This window comes from Kogia breviceps, chromosome 3, assembly GCF_026419965.1.
Source record: "Kogia breviceps isolate mKogBre1 chromosome 3, mKogBre1 haplotype 1, whole genome shotgun sequence".
Classification (NCBI taxonomy): domain Eukaryota; kingdom Metazoa; phylum Chordata; class Mammalia; order Artiodactyla; family Physeteridae; genus Kogia; species Kogia breviceps.
Window position 1 is genome coordinate 85786563 of NC_081312.1, and position 13892 is coordinate 85800454.

General features: G+C 60.3%; 1 protein-coding gene across 1 annotated transcript in view; it reads right to left on the reverse strand.

Moving 5' to 3' along the window:
* Nucleotides 1-13892, reverse strand: part of LOC131752853 (spectrin beta chain, non-erythrocytic 5) — a 44170-nt gene that overhangs the window by 13889 nt on the left and 16389 nt on the right. The window contains 25 exon segments of the mRNA XM_067030610.1: nt 474-613; nt 1053-1185; nt 1403-1552; nt 1733-1789; nt 1791-1906; nt 1909-1933; nt 3221-3400; nt 3589-3699; nt 3795-3909; nt 4611-4636; nt 4638-4884; nt 5012-5146; nt 5557-5692; nt 5695-5713; nt 7003-7119; nt 7552-7776; nt 7995-8175; nt 8953-9167; nt 9609-9773; nt 10257-10431; nt 11193-11272; nt 11450-11617; nt 11769-12009; nt 13027-13303; nt 13569-13825. Coding sequence (XP_066886711.1) covers nt 474-613; nt 1053-1185; nt 1403-1552; nt 1733-1789; nt 1791-1906; nt 1909-1933; nt 3221-3400; nt 3589-3699; nt 3795-3909; nt 4611-4636; nt 4638-4884; nt 5012-5146; nt 5557-5692; nt 5695-5713; nt 7003-7119; nt 7552-7776; nt 7995-8175; nt 8953-9167; nt 9609-9773; nt 10257-10431; nt 11193-11272; nt 11450-11617; nt 11769-12009; nt 13027-13303; nt 13569-13825 — 3691 coding nt within the window.

Below are 13892 nucleotides of genomic sequence, written 5' to 3' on the forward strand. Positions count from 1 at the left end.
TCCCACACGCCTGCCCTCCGCTGTGCCCATGTAGCTGGCTGCTGGCCCAAGGGTGGGGCTGGGCAGTGCCTGGGAAATAAGATCCAATGGTCTAAGCCCAGGAAGACATCCCCAGGCCCAGATGGCCCCTCAGCCACACAAAGGGGCTGGCCAGGGAGCTTGGAGGGGACCTCATTTTGGAGGTGAGGCTCACCTGCCCCGGGGCCCTGGACTTCTCTGCTCCCTCCTAATGGCTCTCTTTGCCCTGGCTCTGTGAGAGCTTAGGAAGCAGCGGCGTCTCCACATACAGGGTCTTCAAATCAAATGTCTGGGCTCCAGCGTGGCCTCTGGGAAAGCCATTTAACTCTCCAAACTTTAGTGTCCTCATCACAGGGCTGTGGCGAGGCCTGAACGAGCCCGTGAAGATGGACGTCATCTGTAAACTGGAAAATGTGGCCCAAGTGGAAGGTACTGGGCTGGAGAGGCCCTCTGACCTGGATGGCGGCCCTGATGAAGGCAGTCATCAGCAGGGAGGCGTGCAGGGTGTGTCCCCGGCTCTCCGCCAGCTCCTTCACCCGAGCCCGGCTCTCTAGCACGGTGTGGAGCAGGTCCTGCGCCCTGGGGCCCCGAGCATCTTCACCTGCTCACACAGAGCCACCTCCGGTGGGTGGGGTGGGGCTGGGGGGAACTCAGCTCTTGATTCCTCATTCGGGGAGGCTGGAACAGGGCTGGCCCACAGGGGAGCCCTGCCTTCAGCCCTGCATGGCCCAAGGCTGGCCGGTCCTCCCAGCAAGCCAGAACCAGCCCCCAGCTCTCCCCCCACTGCCCCCGTTCTGCTCCCCCGTGATTACGTGATCTGGAGCCATGTGGCCCCTGTGTCCCTGCAGTGTGGCCCACCCCATCCCAGGCCCTCCTGAGCCACACGTCCTACTCTGCTCAGTCAGCCCCAGCCAGGAGCGCCTAGACCCCCAGGCCACCCCCGAACATCAGCATTACCTGTGGGTACACACCGAGCACCCACGTCCCCCATTGAGAACTCTCCAAGTTCCCAGACTCCGACCACCCCCCTTGACCACGCCCAGGATCCCCCAAACTCGTTACCTTCTCGTCCTGGGCAGTCAGCACCTTCTGGAATGTCTCATGCTTGCGAATCAACTGCTCCACCTGTTCCACGGAGCTCCCCAGGGCACTGGTTCTCCGAAAGACCTGGCTCAGCCCATGGAAAAGTCAAAGAGGCCATCGGGGACTGTCCAGACAGCCAGTCCCCCACCCCCATTTGCAGCCGTCTGGGTCGAGGCAGTGCACAGCACATGGGCTCCACATCAGGGAAAGGGCCAGAGCCCCAGGAAGCAAGAGAGCGAGTGCGGAGAGGGCAGAGGGGAGACGAGGGTGCACTAGGAGGCTATGGGGTGAGGGCACCTGCCTCCTGGGCCGTGAGGGTCTCGTGCAGGCGGCCACACTTTCTGAGGAAGAGCTGCTCCCAGTGCATGGCCTGCAGCCTCTCCTGTTTCTGCTCCCAGGCCTGGGACACCTGCTCCCGCTTGTCCCGTAGGACTTGCAGCGCTTCCTGGACCTGGGCGTGAGCATGTGGAGAGCCTGCACTCGGGAGGGCCGTGTGGGCGGGATGGAAGCGGGTCCCGAGGGAAGCCTCCGAGGGGAGGCGGCGTGGCGCAGTGGGGTAGGGGCACAGTGATCGGGCACAGGCTCAGTCGGGGTAGGCTGTTGGGGGGGGCACCAGGAAAGGGGGATCCACCTCCTTGAGGGACGTCCCTGCAGCCAAAAGTGCCTGCTGGCCCACCTGGGCAGCCTGCTTGGTGCAGCTCCCCATGGGCCTCCGGCACTGCCCGAAGCCATTGGTGGGAGCCGAGCTTCAGCAGGCCACTGCCGGGCTCCTGGGAGATCTCCACCTGCAGCTCCTGTCATGCACAGGTGCCCAGGAGGTGTGGTCCCGCACCTGGATCCCAAGGAGACAGAGGGAGGGAGTTGGGTGTGGGCTGGGCTGGGCGGCAGAGAACCAGCCTCTGAGGCACAACCGCAGCCTGTCTGGATCCACTCACACACTGAAGCGTCCCCGAGCTGTCCCAGCTCACAGCCCAGGTGAGGTTCATGAGGCCTGTGGTCACCTCGTTGCTCCGCTGCTGTCCAACCCAATCCCCCCAGGTCTACTAAACTTCCACGGGTGCCAGACCAGCCTCCTCCTTGCCCTGCCCATAACTTCTCTCCACCCTAGGCTTTCCCTTGCCCCTCTTGCTTAGAAGTTCTTCTCCTTCCTTCCATCCCTTCCAAGCTCACGTGTTCATCAAGGGCCAAGGCCTTCTTTGCCTTGTGAAGCCTTCCCTGCCCCCCGACCCCCTGATATCTCACTGCGTGCCTTGTCCTCTGAATCTCCATTTTAATACTTACAAACACTCTTCTGTTGATTTGTGTACAAACACATGTTAGAGCTGGAGCGGCCTTGTATCCTTGTCCCAACACCTCACTGCACAGATGAAGAAGGGTAAATTGCACATTGTGTGTGAGGGAGTTTTGTAACCTCCAGACGCTCACACACAGGGGGTAACAAGCTAGGGGTAAGGGCCTTGCTCGAGCCCACGCTGCTAGAAAGTGGCAGAGTTGGGTCTCTAAACTCAAGCCTTTTTGCTGTGTCATAGTTTGGGTCTCCCTGTCTATCAGGCACCGGGAGAAGGGGACTCCTAGGACACCCATAGCCAGGGCCCACTGTCCCAATCTGACTCTCTGGGGTATTAGGCTCATCCCCCTCAGCTAGATAGGCTCCCTGATGGCAGTGATTCCATCTTTCACAGGCTCTATATCACCTTCTCTCCCCACTCACAGCTCCTAGCAGAGAGCTAAACACAGATGTTAAAAAGATGCCGGCTGATCCAGAGGTCACTGTCTAGGACATTCAGATCTCCAGTTCTGGGCTTTACTGGGCTGTTTCTCCTCCTGAGCTCTGGCTGGGACCCCTGCCTAACTGCACTGTCACTCACCTGGGCTGGTGTGGACCCAAACCTAAGGAGTCACCACTGCGTCCCCCGCGCTCAGCCCTCTGCCTGGCCAGATGGACTCCCGCACATGCCCAGTGCTCTTCCTCCTCGTGTCCCCACTCGTCTTCCCTCCAGGGTTGGAGGGTCTCATTAGTGCATGCAACACACACACACTCATTAGTGCATGCAACACACACACACACACACACACACACACACACACACACACAGCCCGGGGAGGGAAGAGCCCTCACCGCTGCATGGAAGCAGTCCAGGAGCCATGCCTGCTCCAGATGGGCCCGGCGCTGCTCCACGTGCAGCTTCAGGGCCTCCCAAGCCTGCACCAGGGCCCGCTGCGTCTGCTGCACTGCTTGGGCCCGAGGCCCGGGCCCCAGCTTCTGCACTGTTCCTCCAGTCTCCAGCAGCTCCTGCAGCTGGGGGCAGGGTAGTGATAGGGAGGGAAGGGTCGTGTCCTCCTAGAGGCTGAAGGGCCTGCCTACCCCACGGCTCCCTCCTGGGGTCCTGCCCTCCATGCACAGTGGGCCTGACTGGTGGCCCGGAGAGCGGGGAAAAGCTAGAGAGAAGATGCCTGCGGGGGAGAGGCAGCCAGACCTGGGCTCACCTGCCGCTCAGTGCCCACGAGTTCACGCTCCAGCCCCTCGTGTCTCCTCAGCTGGGCCCCCAGGCCACACAGGTCCCGGGCCACACCACAGGGGAGCCTTGTGGCTTTCTCCTGAGGAAAGGAGATCGCCAAAGGGGATCAGGACTGGAGGGTGGGGCGCTGATCCACTTCTAGAAAGAACCCCCTTCCTCCTCCTGGGCTCACACCTGGACCTGGGCGAGGGCTTCCAACAGACCTCTGTGAACTTTGAGGGTAATCGCAGCATCTCGGAGCAGGCGGCCGCGGGCCTGGGTCGGCGCCCATAGCTCCAACCAGGCAGCCCTGTGCGCAGGCGTGCGGGAGATGGGCAGCAGATCAGCTATTCACCTAGCACCTCATTCCACCCCCTTTGCTAGGCTGGTCAGCCCTCCTGCTCTCTGGGCTGCATCCAGGACTGGCCCAAATCTCCCCTGCTTAACCCCCTCTCCTGTCTGGCCCTGGCCCTGGAGCCTCTCTTTCTAGCTCTGCTTTGAATTCAGTCCTCTGCTGTTGTCACGCTCAGCACTTAACTGATTCCTGTGCTCTTTGATACTCCTTACATCTTGTGCCTTCGAGTCTCAATAAGTCAATCAGATTATAATCGTTCCTCTCCATTCCTCATTTACTCAGTAAACTCTCCCTGAGCTCCTAAGGCTGAGTCAGGCTCCGCGCTAGGGGTTATGAACGAGGATGACCTTGCCTCAAAGCTCACAGGTTGGGGGAGGATCCAAACCAGCCAGTGGGCAGCTAGGCAGTGTTCCCACAGCCCCTCCTCCAAGTCCTGGGAGCCAGAGGTTTGGAAAAGTGTCCCTGGGGGTCCGGGCAGGACTCTTTGACCTGCACCCGTGGCAGGCTCGGCTCCCCTGGAAGCACCCCCCTTTCCCGACACCTCAGGTGCAGACAGAGTCAGTGTGGCCCCAGGAGCACGTGCCCTCTAACAATCCAGGACCTGCCTGCCCAGCACCCTCCCCCAAACCCATGCCCTGGGTCCGCTGGGCACTCACTGCAGATCCTGCTGCATCTGAGGGGCCTTGAGGGGCAGCGCTGTGCCCACATTCTAGCGGGCTCTCTGCCAGCTGCTGGCGGGTTGCCACCCATTTGCCCCCCATCTCTACTTGGTGCTGAAACTTTGCAAACTTGGTGCAGAAGCGCTGAGGGGAGAGGGGAGTAGGTGACAGAGTGGCCCCTAGCTGGCGAGACAGCAAGCAGCCTGGGGAGTGAGGCACCTCAGTGACATCTGGACCATGGGGGGTTGGATGGCTGCAGGGCCTGCCCACGCTACCCAGAGGGCCTGTCCTCAGCCAGGGCTCGTGACCCAGGGCCCCCTTCTCCACACAGCCCAGCCAGCCCCCTGCCCCCAGCGTCCTGCCTCGGGGCTTCCTCCTTACCCCCGGCCTCTTCTCACCAGGATGCCCTCGTGTCCTCCCCAAGGCTCTCTCCTCCTCTGACTGCCTGCTTCTGGCTGGCCAGCCAGCCCTGCAGGTCCTTGGCCTCTCTCATGAACTCGTGCATCTTCAGGGTCCCCTCCAGCTCCCGGCACCTGTGGGGATAGCCCGTGGTTCCCCAGAAGTTAGCTGCCCCCCCCCCCCCCCCCGGGGACAGCTGGCCCAGCCAAAACAGGTGACCTGAAGGAGGAGGTTATTCATGGTCTCTGCCCAAGCTTGAGGCTCTGGATTCGGGGAGAAGTAAACATAAGAAGGCCAGAATAGGGCAGTAGAGGGTGTGGATGTGGGGAAGAGATGGGGAGCTAGGAGCTGGGGGTCCAAGTTCCTGCCCAGTGGGCCCTCACTGAGGAATTGACAGAAAGAGGGGAGCAACACACAGCAAGGAACCATCTGCCATCTCTGTGGGCCTGGGGTCACGGGCTCCTTCCAACTCGGGGTTATGGTATGGAAACAGCCAACCGTGGCTAGGCCCCCTAAACCTGGGGAGGGGTACAGCGCCCCTCACCGTGTGGCTGCCAACTCCTGCAGTGCTTGCAGAGCCTCCCGGAGCCTCTCCTGCATCATGCCCAGCTGCATAGGAGCCTCGGGGCCAGTGAGGGTTTGGGCTCTCTGGTCAAGCTCCTCCATGGAGCTCCAATAAGAGCCAGTTCCTGTTGCAGGGGCTGCCGGCACACAAGGCTCAGACTGGGTGACCCATTCATCTATTCATCTACCCACCCTCCTGTCCATTCGCCCACTGATCGCACACCCATCCTTCTCCCCTTATACTCATCCACCCACCCCAACCCATCCGCTCACTCACGCACCCATCATCCACCTACCCAACAGTGATGGGGTTCCTTACTGTTCCATGAAAGTAAAGACACAGTCTGTGCCCACAGAGGTCTCACTATTTAGCAGGGAAGGGTGAATGATGGGTCATCTGGGCCAAGGAAGAGAGGCCACAGGGGGCATGGTACTGGCCCCAGCATCGCAGTATAAAAAATGGATGGAGTTAAGCAAGCTGCCCAGATTGCCTGGGATGCTGAAGCTCCATGAGGCCATGGCTACAGGCATGCCCCTTAGGGATGGCTCCCTGAAAGTCCTCAGTCAGGACCCTGAAACACTGACCATTAGGGCTATGTAGACAAAACGCCCAGACAGCAGGACACTTCAGTGACAAGAGAAACCAGGATTGCTGTGGGGCTCAGGGCTTGTGGTTCTGAGAGACAGATTGCAGGAAGGGGGAGGGGGCTCCAGGCCTCCCTCGCTTTAATCAGGGATGCTTATGAGGTAGGTTTCACGCACAGTGTTTGGTTAACTCAAAGCATGGTATTCAACGTGTGGGAGGAAGAAGGCTGTGGAAGATGTGGGGAGGGCTGGAACAGGTGACCTACCCCCCAAGAGAGGAGAAAAGTGCCAGGGGGAGGAGAAGAAGCAAGAAGAGAAGGCAGAGAAATCCTGAGGCCACAGGAGTGTGGACCACTACAGAGATGAAAGAAGGGGGATGGGCTCTTTGTAGGGCTGGGGTCTGAAGAAGGGGTGGGGAACTGGGGGTGAGCAGGGGGCCCTGCAGGGTTTGGGTGCGGGTGGGGAAGGGGCTGGACAGTCTTCAGGAAGAAAGAGCAGGGCTCTCTGCCTCTGAGAAGCAGGATGTGCCCTTTGGGCGTGTGACAGACCCCTTCCTCATGGCCCATCATCACCCCAGTCCAGACCATGGAGGGGATGCTCAGGACACATTACTTGGTACTTCTTATTTTATTTTATTTTATTTTTTGAGGTACAGGGGCCTCTCACTGTTGTGGCCTCTCCCGTCGTGAAGCCCAGGCTCCGGACGCGCAGGCTCAGCGGCCATGGCTCACGGGCCCAGCTGCTACGTGGCATGTGGGATCCTCCCGGACCGGGGCACAAACCTGTGTCCCCTGCATCGGCAGGCGGACTCTCAACCACTGCGCCACCAGGGAAGCCCTACCTGGTACTTCTTGATGAGCTTGACCGTGGCTGTCTCGTCCCCACCACAGTCCTGACTACTCACCAGAGGCCACTTCTCCCCCACCCAGTCCTCCAGCTCTGATACGTCCAGGAAATACTATCAAGAATGGTGCCAACTGGGCTTCCCTGGTGGCGCAGTGGTTGAGAGTCTGCCTGCCGATGCAGGGGACACGGGTTCGTGCCCCGGTCTGGGAAGATCCCACATGTTGCGGAGCGGCTGGGCCTGTGAGCCATGGCCGCTGGGCCTGCGTGTCCGGAGCTTGTGCTCCGCAACAGGAGAGGCCACAACAGTGAGAGGCCCGCGTACCGCAAAAAAAAAAAAAAAAAAAAAAAAAAAAAAAAAGAATGGTGCCAACTCACCTTGACGATCTCAGATGGTTGACGATCTCAGACGGGACCTTGGGGACATCACGCCACTGCTCTCCAGCAGGAAGCAAAAAGAGGCTCTTTGCCCATGGGGACCCAGCAGCTCCGGGCCCAGAGTTCTCACCACTGACCCAGCTCCCTGAGAGTTCCAGGTCCCGCAGACCTCACTCACAGAGTCTGCCCGACTGGCTACTTCCCCTGACCCCATGCCCTCTGCATCCTACCACTCCTCATAGGCCTGCTCCAGCTCTGCCCAGCGGCCTTCCAGCTCCTGGCACTGTTCCACGATGTGCTGGGCCTGGGGGCGCCCTGAGGCTGCAAGGCTGCGGCCGGAACCCAGCACCTGTCGCACCTGTCCCTGGTGGGCTTTCACCTCTGCGCGGAGCTCCTGCCACAGAACAGCATGAGGGGCTGTCGAATCTGGGCTTCCCTTAGCCATGGGGTGCCTGGAACAGAGCCGTGGATGTGGCTCCAGGGCTCAGTCATGGCAAAACTTGCTGGCAGAGAAGGGCTGGGGGCAATCAGGAACCGCTGAGTAGCGGTGGAGGTCGTCTAGTGTCTGGGAATGGGACATCAGGGATCCTGGGAGAAAATGAGGACCATTACCTCGTGCTTGTGGAGAAGACTGTGGGCACCATCCAAGTATTTAGAGCCCGCGCTGGGTGCAGGCATATGCTCTGCCACCCAAGTGAGCTCCATGTCGCACAGGTGGTGGAACTGGTACAGCTCAACGGAGGCCTGCAGCTGCAGTTGCCGGGTGGCCAGACATCCCTGAAGGGACTTGAACCTGGGTGGAGGGAGCAGATAGGGGATGCTGGGGACAGGTGAGGGGTAACGCTCAGTCCTTTTCTTGGCCCAGTCAGGGACCCATGAAGGAAGAGATGGGGGTTGGGGAAGCCTCATCTGATGATGGGGAGGCAGATGGAGAGGGCCCAGACCCCAGCTGAGACATGCTGGGACCTGGGACCCTTTGCTGCAGTGCTGGCACCTGGACAAACGTCTCCTTGTGCAACGGAATACCAAGAAACTATAAGGGACTAAAAATAACTGTACATTTGCAGTTGGGGCAAATTCTGGACAGAAGATATAAAAAGACCAGAAAAGCCCAACTGCCACTTCTGAATAGCCAAAACAAGAGCAAAAACAGAGTGTCAGGACAGAAGTAGGGTACTACTCATGCCCTTTGCACTTACCACCACCAGAGGAGTGGTCAAAACACCTAAGCCACCCCTCCAGCCTGACGCCTGGACATACCCCTACCCTCACCCCATATAAGGAACAAGCTCCTCTCTACCGAGTGAGCAGGCAAACAAGGGAACTTGTTGTTTGTTCTCGCCCCCGCCTGCTGCAGCAGGGGCCCCAATAAAGCCTTGCCTGAGTTTCTCATTTGGCCTCTAGTCAATTTCTGTTGACAGGAGTGACTCTACTCATAAGGGAAGGAGGCTTGGACAACCTCAGGGCCTGTATGTGCCACCCTGCTGGGCTCCCTGGGTGAAACCACGCTCAGGTTCACATGGTGGCAATTACACACAATGGAGTGGAGACGGAACGAGCAGGCGAGTACCTCTGGAGGTACTGTTGGGTCTCCTCCACGATGGTCTGGGTATTGACCACCTGGTGGGCCTGGGGAACGAGGGCAGCCATCTTGCCGGCCAGTGCCTGGCTCTCAGCCTCCAGCTGACGGTGCTGTCTCTGCAGCCCCCGGCTTGAGCCCAGGTCCTGCCCCGTTTCTGCACTCTGCAGGGCCCCCTCTAGCTGCTCCATCTTCTCCTTGGCTTCCTGGGAAGGGACGCCAGGCGCTGCATTAGGCTCTCCACATACAGGCTGGCAAGTGGCCCTTCTTGGGCTCTGAGGCTGCAGTGCTAGTAGCACACCAAATTCACCAACGGCCTTTTGGGGACCTCTCCCACTCCTAACCTGCACCTTCTCCCAGAGCCTCATGAACAGCCCCATCCCCTCACACTTCTTCCTCTCCGGGGGACTTAAGTTGTGCTGAGCACGCATGGGTACACAGGAGGCAGTCCTGGATTGGCCAGTGGTGGGTAAAGCCAGGGTCAACGGGCCATAGGCCAGAGGCCTCCAAAGGCTTCAGGACTTCCCAGGGCCGCTCCAGAGTCAGCAGAACACCCCGACTCCTCCCCTCTCCTTCCCGTCCTGGCTGTTCCCAGCCCAGCCCAGCTTCGGTCTCCCTCCTGTGTCCTGCCCCTCTCTTCAGCCAACCTGCAGCAGCCCCAGGAGCTGGTCCTGCTGCCGAGCCCGCCGGAGCTGTCTCCCATGCTCTGCTATTTGGCAGTTCAACTCTTCCCACTTGCTGTTCAGGCCCTGAAGTCCGGCCTGCATGTCCTCCTGGGCACGGGGCCTGCTGCTCAACAGCTCTCTCCCAACCTGCAGTGGACACAAAGGCCCGGGGCGTCTTGTTGAGCTGCTGGTACCAGGAGGGGCCGTGGAGGGCTGGGCCCAGGGGGCAGCAGTGGTGGTGGCTGGCTGTAAGCTGCATGCCACACGCACAAGGGCTCGAGCTGTTTGCGTAGCCCTAAATCTGTGGGCAGAGGTGGGAGGGCTTTCCTCTGACGCCTGCGAACAGTGTGGGATGAGCAGGCACCAGATGGCTGGTGGGAGGGCTGCATTCAGGCAGAGGTGGCAGGCTGCCTCTTAGACCTGAGGGGAAGGGGTGACAGAAGCGTTCTGGGCTAGTTTGGGTGCCAAGACCAGGGGGTGCCTGCTGAGTGAAGGGGGAAACTGGGGGATCCTAATTCCACGGAGACTGAGGTTGATTCTTCCTTCAGAGACTGTGCTCCATGCAAACGTGCTGTGCAGTGGAAACGAGAAGCTGAGCAGGCCCCTCACCTTCTGTCCAGTGTCCCGCACCTGCTGCAGGCCCTCCACGTGCCCCTGGGTGGCAACCAGCTCATGCTCAGCTTTTTTGTGCCACCTGAGTTTCTGCAGGATGTTGCCAGGCTCTTGGGATGGCTCGTCCGCCAGCATCCATCACTTCTCCTCCATCCACAGCATCACCTCTGCCACGTCCTACTTCCATTCCTGCCCAGGAACCAGGGGAGAGTGGGTATCACAGAGTGGGGGTGAGGGCTGGTATGAGGACCTCTAGGGAAAGGGGTCTTAGGGCACCCCGAGGGGGGAGAGTAGGATGCAGAGCCAATCCCGGGGTGCAGGAGAGGTGGGACCTGGGGTTACCGCTCCCAAGAATGGACAGGGAAACCAAGATGGAGAGAAAGATGTCTCAGGCAAGACAGCAGAAAGAGGCCTGGAGAATCAGGGTCTGGCTTCATGGTGCCCTGTGCCCAGATAGAAGCATCTGGCCAGGTCCCCACTGCTCCAGCCGCATCAGATCATGGACGGTCCTCTGTCTCCAAACAGGCTAAAGCTCCGGGAGGTCTGCGAACTAGCCCAGCTCTGAGCCCGCATCGTGGGCAGAACAAATATCTGACAGTCAAGATCTGCAGCTGGAGCCCATGGCCCGTGCAAGAGCCTGGAGTGTGGCCAGAGGCCATGAGGACAGGGAGCAGCCGGCTGAGGGAGGGCGAGCGGGTTATTCAAGAGGCCAAGGCTTTGGGCCCAGCCCTGCCTTTGAGCAGTGTGGCCTGAGCCTCAGTTTTCCTCATCTGGAAAAATCGGAGCCATAATGCCTATCTCACAAAGGATGTTTGGAGGTCAATGACATAACATGTGGGAAAGTGCTTTGTAAACTAGAGTGCTCCAAATAGCACACAGCTGTTAGTGCAGCAATGGACTCCTAAGCATCCCTCCCAGGGAGGCCTCATGCACCTGGGCCGGCCACTCCCCTAGAGCTGGAGGGAAGCCAGCAGCTGCTGAACCCAGGCGGCGCTCTCCTGGAGCCTGGTCCACTGTGCCTGGATGCGCAGCAGCTGCTCTGGACCCGAGAGGGCAGGCAGAGTCGGGGAGGATATGGGGAGGCTCCACTCTGCCTGAGGCTCACCCCGAAGGTCGGATACACCGCAGCCCAGGGGGCACCCCACTGTCCCCCCACTCCCCGTGCACTCTCCAAGCCTCAGGCAATGGTCTGTGCAGGCTGAGAAAGAAACCTGGACTCTACAGGTGCTGCCCAGTCAGGCCCAGACTCACTTGGGTTGGTTCTGAGCCAGCTTCTTGCCACGTGCCCGCAGATCCTCTGCTCAAGGGCCCAGGGAATCCAGGAGCCGCTCAAACTCCTGGTGCTGCTGCAGCAGGCTCTGGGCCTCCCCCACGTCCTCCTGGAGATGTAGAGACTGGGGTCATGCCGGGAGGATGGGGGTCAGCACCATCTCACCCACCGCCGACCCAGTGGCCTCCCACCCAGCCTGGCTTCTAAGCTCCTACTTCCTGGGGTAGGAGCATCCCAGCTGCATGCCCCGAGCTCCATACCGTGAGGCTGTCCGGCTGTAGGAAGGTCTCACGTTTGGCACAGGTGGCAGTGAAAACATCCACTTCTCGACCAAACCTCTGCAACTTCAACCCCTCCTGCAGCCGCTGCTGTCTTTGCTCCCAGGTGGCCTTCAACTCCCTGCCTTGCTGGCCCAGGAGCCTCAGGGTACTGGCCGCCCCTCGGGAGTCCAGGGAGTCTAAGGCTGCCATGGGCTGGCCTTGAGCCTCCAGCTGCTGCAGCCTGTCCAGGACGACAGGCAGAGGGTGAGAGCCCGTCTGCTCCCCTTGGCAACCTTCCTCCCCTCTCACCTCCACGGATCATTCATCTTGGAGCTCTGATGTAAGGGTAACCAGAAGGGGTCTGAGGCTGGTGAGCCCAGGGGTCCGCTTGTCCTGTGGGACAGCTGTGCCCTGGGCCACTAGTGAGACACTGAATGTAACAAGCCCCGCCCAGTACTTGGGACTCACTAGTTCCCGTGCTCCCTGCAGGTCACACCTTTGCTCCAGCTGGCCACGCTGATGACGACACCCAGGCAAGGGGATGTGCTGGGGCAGCACACCCAGAAAAATCACTCAGACTGCCTACATGCCTGACTGGGGCCACTGGGTGGAGCCTGGAGCTATTAGGAAAGGCACCCACCCCTCTCCGCCAGGTTCACCCCCAGGCTCACAGCTTGGGAACAGGTGACCCCTTTGTGTGAATTAGGAAAAGGCTCCACTTCTCAGAGCTGATGCAGCCCAGAAGCGGGTGGTAGAGTCTAGTGAGCAGGGGATGGGCTGGATTTCAGTGCCCACTTGGCCACCTATCAGGCTCCTTCATGTGGGGCATAGCCTGCAGACTGTACCCACCCCTGTAGGAAGAGAGGAAGCATCACCATACTAAGGAGGTGGGTGTCTTATTCCCGGCAGGCGGGGGGCTGAGCCATTTCACTCCAGGGGTCCGTGGGGTCTGCGTTACCCAGAATAGGTGGGGAGGCTTGACCACCCTGACAGAGCAATCTACCAGGCTCGCCTGCATGGGGTATGTCCAGGCCGGGACTGGATAGAACGTTCCAGGAAGCTCAGACTCTGCCCTAGGTCCCTCCCCAAAGTATGCAAGATGGCTGACCAGTCCTTGGTTACACCCCCTCTTTGTAAACCTGCCTGAAGCATCACTCCCCTACGTGACTGGCCACTTCCTGCCTCTCCCTTTCCGGTACCCCATCCCCACCGGCCGTGGCCAGCCTGAAGGGCGCCCCACCCGCCCCCCTGTCCTGACCTCTCCTGCTGCAGGTGAATCTCCTCCAGCAGGTCTTGGTGCTCCTCCAGAAGCTGCTAGGCTGAGGCCACATCCACCACCTCCTCTTCCTCGCTGTGCAGCTGAGTCTGGACACTGCCTGCCCACAGCAGCCACCGGCTCCTCTGCAGGAAGTCCTGGCGGGCCTGCGCCTCAGCCTGGGCCTGGGCCCGTCGGGTCACTTGCTCCTGCACTCCCTCCAGCAGCCTCTGCAGCGTCTCCACCTGTCCCTGCAGGGACTGGCTCTCTGTGGGCCCAGCTCATCGACCCTGTGAGACAGGGCCCACCGCCTAGTCCGGGCCCCGCCCTGGGCCCAGTGCCTGGGCCTGTGCTCCCCAGGGCAAGTGGTGGCGGCTCTACACTGGCCCCTCACCCCTCCACCTTGGGGCAGCAAGCACGTGTGGCTCTCCCTTTCACCATGAGCACGTTCTCATACTGTTCCCCGACCTGTGCCCTGCCCTTCGGACAGCACATCCTACCCATCCTCCCCACCTCAATTTCTGTCCCCTTCCCCATTCCAGAACCCTGCTCAGGCCTTCACGGTGCCGAACCCAGGCCGTACTCGCTATTGCCTCTCTCCCGCGCCAGCATCTTCTGCTGGCTCACTTGCAGGACGTGGTGGCTGTCCTCTAAGTGACCCGGCTCCAGGGTTTCTAGCTGGAGTATCATGTCTTGAAGCTGGACCCATGTGGTTCCACACTCCTGCAGAAAACTGCACACATGTGTGGTGCATGCCAGCTGTGTTTCCTTCTCTTTCTTCCGGGCCTCCAGCTGCTCCCACCTGGGCAGAGGGAGAGGGGCTGTCTCAGGGATGTCACGTCACAGGGACACCACCCCGTCATTCCTGG